General features: G+C 36.7%; 1 protein-coding gene across 1 annotated transcript; it reads right to left on the bottom strand.

Annotated features, from left to right (window-relative positions):
• Positions 1-6,048: 6,048 nt before the first annotated feature.
• Positions 6,049-7,770, bottom strand: LOC104893826 (uncharacterized). Its single transcript, XM_048645438.1, has 2 exons — positions 6,386-7,770; positions 6,049-6,265 (listed from the first exon to the last, which is right to left on the bottom strand). Exons 1-2 carry the CDS (start codon positions 7,768-7,770, stop codon positions 6,049-6,051), a joined length of 1,602 nt encoding a protein of 533 aa, XP_048501395.1.
• Positions 7,771-8,822: the final 1,052 nt, after the last annotated feature.

Genomic DNA, 8,822 nt, shown 5'->3' with positions numbered 1-8,822 from the left:
GAGGCGTCCACCATGGACGCCCCACCACCGGTGAAGGCGCCCATGGCAGGCGCCTCACCATGTGGTGGAGCGCCTGCCATGGGCGCCTCCACCGGTGGTGGGGCGTCCATGGTGGACGCCCCCTAATTTTTTTAAAAAAAAAATTCACTGTAAAATTGAAAAAAAAAAAACTTCACATATGAATCCTTCACATGTGGTGGACGCCATTTTCTCTTATGCATCCTCTTTCTTTTTCCAGATCAGGGTATGAATCTATATTTGTAGAATTCATTGTTGCTTTGTTTGAATCTCAAAATTAGGTTATTTTGTTGATCTGGGTATTTGATTAATTAGTCTGATTTAAGCTCATTTGCAAGAATTTGGATTTGGCAGGTTCCAAGTTTTCCTTTTATTGAAAAAAAAAACAGAGAGAGGGGGTTGTGCGGTGGTGGTGCCGCGGCGGTTGGGCGGTGGTGGTGCGGCGGTGGTTGGGGTGGTGAGTGGAAGAAGATGGGAGATAAAGTGGAGGAAGAAAGTGAGGAGAGAGAAAGAAATACAAGTATATAAATACGGTATAAAAATACCGTATTTAGGGCGTTATTAGGAAATTTTAGGGCGTTGTTTAGCAAAGCCCAATTAGATATGAGGCGGGTTCAGCGCAGCTTCTGAGGTAGTTTTAAATAGTTTTTGGTTCTCTTTTAGTTTTTTGGGAAATTATTTTAGCCATTCACATAAATAGCTTTCAAGTAGTTTCAGCTAGGGGTGTTCATAAAAAACCGAAACCGAAATATCGTACCGAAATATCAAAATATCGGTCTAAATGGATGGTTACCGTACCGGCAAAAAAAAGTTTGAACGGTACGGTTACCGAACCGGAAAAATTAGCGGTTAAACGGTATAATTACGGTTATGATTTTTGAGAAAACGGTTAACCGAAATACCGAAATATTTTTTCCTCTATTTAATCGTTGTGAAACATTTTCAAACAATTACATTAATTCTAATATTTGTTGCTAAGTTACAACAATTAGAGGAAGTATGTAATTATTTAGAAACTCTAGTAATAATATAAACATTGTAATTAGGAAATGAAGTGAATTCTTAGTGTTAGTTATGTTTTCCAATCGATTTATCATCCACTTTATAATACATTTTATATTAGAGTATATATAATATTAAAATGTGTGCACAAAAAAAATTAAAAATATATATGTACATTAAGTAAAACATAATAGTATAACTTAAACAACGGTTAATGGTTAACCGAAAAACCGTACCGGAAAAACGGTTAACCGCTTAGGCGGTAACCGGTTTAAACGGTTACGATTACGGTTCGCAAAAAGAGCGTACCGAAACTTCCAGTTACCGAACCGAAATATTGTTTCGGGACGGTTAACCACCCATGAACACCCCTAGTTTCAGCTACCTTTTAGCTCTTGAGTAGATTTTAATTTTTGAGTAGTTTTTAGTTTTTGCTATCACTTTTTTTTTTAACAAGTCGTTCTAATCGGACTGAAATCTCGTATAGATCTACTCGGTCTGGGTTTACAGGCAAGGCCTCTTGGGAATAAGGGGAAGGGTAAGAACATGTACAATGGTACATGGCTCTCCAACTAGTTCTTCATTCTCTCTCATATATTCTCTCTTCAAGCTACTCTCAAGAACTATATCTAAAAACATCCAACAACAATAAAACTCTTTAAAGAGCTTTCTATTCAACTTTTCGTTGTTTGGTGGTCCTCATATCAATAAATGAACCTCATTTCATATTATGATCAAAATTATATAAATTAAGTTTTTCATGTAAATTAAATATAAGTACAAAAAAATTGTTTTTTTCATAATTTATCTAATGTGGAATTTCTAAAAAAAATATTAACGATTTTTTCACCATATATCCCTGACAAATTTTTTTTACACCGTATACCCTCGCAAGTTTTCAAACTCACCATATGATATGATTACTAAACCAAGAAGTCTAATAATCAAGTATGAATATGAATCTTGGAGATATGACCACCAAGAACTTCGAACAAACAAGTAAAGAACTCGAACAAGGATATGGATTTATTCAAGAACACTCCTGAACCTTGAATAAAAACTCTAAACACTCTTAAAATCACTCCTGAAATTAAGATGTTTAACACTAAGAACTTATCACTCCTGAAAAGTTATTAATGGTTTCAATTGTAAGCAAATAAGCACACAATCAAGAATAAGTTTAAACACAAAAAATCTCTAAGTCTTTATTGAAAAAAACGCCTCCCTTATATAGGGTACAACTTATGCTATTCTAACTAGTAAAACATAAACTTATCCTACTCCTACTTTACTTTAGACTCCTTATTAGACTCCAAAAGATAACATGTACAAGTCACATGTTTATCTTTTTAAAACATTAAAACATAAAACATAAAGATAAACATAGCAATCCTAACATAACTAGGATTCTATGTAGCAAGCGAGGAGTAATACTAACAGGATTAGGACTCCACTTCACTCCTTTCCACGCCAACCTCTAGGTCCCATGTTAGCACACAAGCTAAGACTTGGTTCTTGTTCTTGATTTGAAACCCTAAAGTATCCATGATCAAGTCAATAGGCTCATGGTTAACAAGTGCCTTTGCATCCATATCATTCTCCCCAGGGGCGGACCTATTAAGGGTCCTGGGTGGCACGTGCCCCACAAAAAAAAAATCGAATTCTTTTTACTTTTAAAGGTCAAGCAGATGTTTACAATAGGTTAAAACTAAAACGCGCGCAGAAAATAACATATAATGTAACTTGGTCCAGTGGTTCTCCTAGTAATATGGAATATTCTAAATGCTGTTGCCGGCCCCTAGGACCCAGGTTCGACTTCCCTTACTTGCTTTTGTTTTTTTTTTAGATTTTTTTTCTTACTCTTTCTCTTCTCCTACTAACCTGCTTTCTTTTTTTTTCTTTTTTTCTTTTCTTTCTTATTTGCTTTTTTTTTTTTTTTTTTAGATCTTTTTTACTTCTTACTCTTTCTCTCCTCTATTTTAGCATTTTTTTCTTCTCCATTTTTTATCTTCATTTTATATTGTAAATATTATCCATCTCCCTGAATTCTAATTCTAATTTTAACCTTTTTTTTTTGTTTGTGATATAACGATTACTTTTTCTTTCATTTACAAATAAATGCAACAATTTGACTTTCGACAGTATTCAAATATATTAATTATCACCAAGATTTATTTACAAATACTTAAAAATAAATTTTACTATTTAAATTTTTGTTTTGATTTCTATTTACATTATAAATTTATATCAGCTTCTTATAAAGTTTGGTAACAAATTGAAATAAAAGTTGCATTTGTTGATGAATGTGAAAGTCAATATGTTAAATATACTAAAAATGGAGATAGTATTGAATACTTAATATTATTTATTAAGGTTGTGAAAAATAAAGTATTGCATTGTTTTAAAATATAATATTATGTTTTTTCTTTTGTAATTTGGTGCCCCACCAAATTTGAAATCCTGGATCCGCCCCTGATTCTCCCCCTCCACAAAAGAATTTGTCCTCAAATTCTCATCATCATAGTAAGGAGATAGATCACCTACATTGAAAGTAGCACTTACATTCCCATACTCATCTGGTAAATCAATTTTGTAAGCACTATCTCCAATGACTCCAACAACCTCAAATGGTCCATCAGCTCGAGGCATAAGCTTGTTCTTCCTTTTGCTAGGAAACCTCTCTTTCCTCAAATGTATCCATACAAGATCACCAACCTTGAACCTAGGTTGTTTGCGCCCCTTGTTAGCCCTTGTCTTGTATTGGATGTTCATCTTTTCAATCCTTGCCTTCACTTAGCTTGTTCACAAGTTTTGTTGAATGCTTCTAACCTCTTCTTTGCATCCATGTGTATCTCATGTTTAGGCATTGCAACAAAATCAATAGGAAGTAAAGGATTAATACCATACACTACCTCAAATGGTGAATGAGATGTAGTAGAAGAATGTGCTCTATTATAAGCAAATTCTGCATGAGCAAGCTTGATATCCCAATCCTTTTGGGTCTTACTCACCAATCCCCTTGGCAAAGCTCCCAAAGTGCGATTTGTTACCTCAGTTTGACCATCTGTTTGAGGATGATGACTTGTACTAAAGAGTAACTTAGTACCTAGCATGCGCCACACAACCTCCAAAAATGACTTAGGAATTTAGAATCCCTATCAGATACAATGCTCCTTGGTATTCCATGTAGTTTAATGATCTCTCTAAAGTATAAATCAGCTACATGTGAGGCATCATCAGTTTTATGCATAGGAACAAAGTGAGCCATTTAGAGAAACGATCCACCACCACCATAATGCATCTTTCCCCCTTTGAGTTCGAGGCAACCCTACTATAAAATCCATGCTCACACTATCCCATGGTTGATTAGGAACTGGTAAAGGTGTATAGAGACCTTTATGGAAAGTACTCTTAGACTTTTGGCAAGTAGCACAATGTGTAACCACCAAGTGAACATCTTTTACCATGTGTGGCCAATAGAAGTTTTCTTGTAATGTATCAAGAGTCTTTTCACTCCAAAATGTCCAGCAACTCCTCCACTATGAACCTCCCTTACTATAAGTTTTCTCACACCACACTTAGGCACACATAACTTGTTCCCTTTGAAAAGAAAACCTTCATGTAACACATAAGGGCCATCTTGTCGAACCATTTTCTCCTTGAAATCCACATCTTCATTGTATAACTCCTTTAGATGTTCGAACCCTAGGACTTGTGCATCCACAATAGTTAACAAATAGGAACGCCTAGACAATGCATCTGCTACTATGTTTGTCTTACCTTCTTTATACCTTGAAGAAAATGTGAATGATTGAGAAACTCCACCCACTTAGCATGTCTATGATTGAGCTTTTGTTGTCCATGAATGTACTTTAATGCTTCATGATCAGAATGAAGTATGAAAGGTTTTGGTCTAAGATAATGTGACCAATGATCTAATGCACGAACAATGGCATAAAATTCTCTATCATAGTTAGAATAATTGAGTTTAGCTCCACTCAATTTCTCACTAAAGTATGAAATTGGCCTCTTTTCTTGCTAATAGAACAGCTCCAATCCTACTCCACTTGCATCACATTCCACCTCAAATAGTTTATGGAAATTAGGTAAAGCTAAAACAGGTGCACAACATAATTTACCTTTTATATCTTCAAATGCTTGTTGTGCTAAGGAAGTCCAAGTAAACTCTCCTTTCTTCATCAATTCTGTGATAGGTGCCATGATAGAAGAAAAGTTTCTAATGAACCTTCTATAAAAAGATGCCAAACCATGAAAGCTTCTACATTCAGAACATTCTTAGGTGCTATCCAAGTTGAAATTGCTTTCACTTTATCAGGGTCAACATGTACTCCTTCTTGTGACACAATGTACCCCAAAAACGCCACTTTATTTACAAGGAACTCACACTTTTCTAGCTTTCCATAAAGTTTTTGTTCTCTTAATTTTATGAAGAGTTGGCGCAAGTGAGCCAAATGGTCTTCCACACTCTTGCTATAGATTAGTATATCATCCAAATAAACAACCACAAATTTGTTAAGGAAAGGACGAAGTACCTCATTCATTAGCCTCATAAAGGAACTAGGCGCATTGCATAAGCCAAAGGGCATGACCATCCACTCATACAACCCTTGCTTTGTCTTGAAGGCTGTTTTCCACTCATCTCCTTCCCTAATCCTCATTTGATGATAACCACTTCGAAGATCAATCTTAGAAAAGATTGAAGCACCATGTAATTCATCCAACATATCCTCTAATCTAGGCATAGGAAACCTATACTTCACTGTGATGTTGTTTACTGCTCTACTATCTATGCACATCCTCCATGTTCCATCTTTCTTAGGAACTAACAAAGCTGGCACAGCACATGGACTCATACTTTCCCTTACATAACCTCTTTCAATTAGCTCTTCTATTTGGCGTTGCAACTCCTTGGAAGCCACTGGATCACATCTATAAGCAGGTTTGTTAGGTAATGGTGCGCCAAGCATGTTCTATTCCTCTTAAAGGTGGAAGTCCTTGTGGTAACTCCTACGGAAAAACATCCTTGAATTCATGCATCAAAGTTTCAAGTTGATCATTGTTATTTACCTTGATACTTGTAGTCACTTGCCTCACCACCAAAGCATAAGCATAACCTTCTTCCTCTACTTCATGCTCGAATTCTTTTGCATTTAGGAAGTAACTTGGTGTCTTAGGTAGTTGTTTAGGCGCCACTTGGGTAGGGTTTAGAGGATGTAATCTAACCCTTTTTGAACCAACCAATACAAAATAGACATTGATGTCCCCTTCATGAATAACCTTCCTATCAAATTGCCATGGTCTTCCAAGTAGAAGATGGCATGCACTCATAGGTAATACATCACACCATAGCTCATCTTTATAGCTTCCAATAGAGAATGAAATAAGTGCTTGTTTCTTCACTCTCATGCCAGTGCTATCATCCAACCAACTCAACTTGTAGGGTGTAGGGTGTGCCCTTGTGATGAGATTGAGTTTAGACACCACTTCAGCTGCAATAACATTAGTGCAAGAACCACTATCTATTATTACATTACAAGTATACTCACCTACTTTGCATCTAGTATGGAAAAGATTCTCCCTTTGTGCCATGTTAGGTGCGTGATCCACATGTAAGGTGCGCCTAACCACTCCAATAAGCCTTGAATCATCTTCTGCAAAAGCATCCTCTTCTTCATCATCTTCTCCCATGCTTTGCTCCTCTTCAGGGATGAACTCATACTTCTCTTCTTCTTCTCGCAAGTCTAAGTATTGCCTCATGGTAAGGGCTTTCTTGGTAGGACAACTGCTTGCTATGTGTCCTCTTCCTTGACACTTGAAGCATTTTCTCAATTCCTCAAACTTCTCCTTAGGCACGGCCACTTTAGGTTTTTCCATAGTAGTGTCTTCCTTAGGTGTAATGCTAGGTTTAGGGTTTTCGGACCACCTTGTGTAGGAAGTAGTAGCTTTTCCTTTTGAATTAGGGTCATACCTAGGTGTGTATGTTCCCTTAGGTTTCTCTTCCTTGTCATGCTCTTCAAACTTCATAGCTAACTTAGTCACATCCTCGAAAGTATGGTAAGAAGAAACTTCAACTCTCTTAGCTATGTTTCTATTCAACCCTTTAATGTACCTTGCTGTTTTGTGCTTCTCTTTCTCCTCTATATTACATATAAGGCCTAGCTTCTCAAACTCCATAGTGTATTCATGTACACTTAGGCTACCTTGGCTTATTGATGTAAGCCTTATGAACTGCCTTTGTTCATAATCATCCGGCAAAAACTTATCTTTAAGCTTCCCCTTCAACTTCTCCCAACTACATAGCTTGGGTTTGTTTTTCTTGGCTCTTTGTGCGTGCAATCCTTCAAGCCAAATCCCAGCATATTTCGTGAGTCTTATGGCAGCAACTTTGAACTTCTTTCGATCATCAAAGCCCCGATACTCACTTACTTTCTCTAGTTGGCGAATCCACTCCAACAAGTCCTCAGGCTTGCCTTCACCAATGTAATCCTCAAGCTTCAATCCTTTATCATCTGGATAGGCGTTCTTGGGTGGTCTTGAATCACCTTCATCCCCTTCATCCCCCGAATGTATGCCTATATATGACGCACTATTGGGATTGAGTCTCTTGTTGATTATGTCGGCCATAGCATCTAGGCGTGCCTCTATCCTCTTTGAATGGTTGCTTGCCTCAGTTTGAGTACGAGCTAACTCACTCATAGCCATAGTTAGCTTGTCCATCTCGGACGCCATAGTTAAGGTGTCTCCAAGTACCTCCTACACCTTTCTTGACCCTAAAGATTGGATCTTGATGCAATCTTGGATGTACAAAGTAGAATCTTGAATGGCCTACCTCTTCTTGAACCTTGTCGTGACAATCTTGAAGTGTCAAGATTGGTTCTTGGTAACCAAAGATCAAATCTTGCAATGTTCGAACCTTTCTTTCTTTCTTTGCCCTCGGATCTTTCTTTCTTTCTTTCTTGATAAGAGAATCCTTTCTATCCTCTCTTCCCCGGAAATCTGATACCACTTGATATGATTACTAAACCAAGAAGTCTAATAATCAAGTATGAATATGAATCTTGAAGATATGACCTCCAAGAACTTCGAACAAACAAGTAAAGAACTCGAACAAGGATATGGATTTATTCAAGAACACTCCTGAACCTTGAATAAAAACTCTAAACACTCTTAAAATCACTCCTGAAATTAAGATGTTTAACACTAAGAACTTATCACTCCTGAAAAGTTATTAATGGTTTCAATTGTAAGCAAATAAGCACACAATCAAGAATAAGTTTAAACACAAAAATCTCTAAGTCTTTATTGAAAGAAAACGCCTCCCTTATATAGGGTACAACTTATGCTATTCTAACTAGTAAAACATAAACTTATCCTACTCCTACTTTACTTTAGACTCCTTATTAGACTCCAAAAGATAACATGTACAAGTCACATGTTTATCTTTTTAAAACATTAAAACATAAAACATAAAGATAAACATAGCAATCCTAACAGAACTAGGATTCTATGTAGCAAGCAAGGAGTAATCCTAACAGGACTAGGACTCCTCTTCACTCCTTTCCACGCCAACCTCTAGGTCCCATGTTAGCACACAAGTTAAGACTTGGTTCTTGTTCTTGATTTGAAACCCTAAAGTATCCATGATCAAGTCAATAGGCTCATGGTTAACAAGTGCCTTTGCATCCATATCACCATATACCCTCCACTTTTCAAAAAATACATCGACTTGCCCTTATGACTAACGGTGTTAGACTTCCGTTAGTCATTATGTCCTAATCCCC

Source organism: Beta vulgaris, chromosome 5 (genome assembly GCF_026745355.1).
Source record: "Beta vulgaris subsp. vulgaris cultivar EL10 chromosome 5, EL10.2, whole genome shotgun sequence".
In the NCBI taxonomy this organism is placed as follows: domain Eukaryota; kingdom Viridiplantae; phylum Streptophyta; class Magnoliopsida; order Caryophyllales; family Amaranthaceae; genus Beta; species Beta vulgaris.
This window is presented reverse-complemented; position numbering and strand designations above follow the sequence as displayed.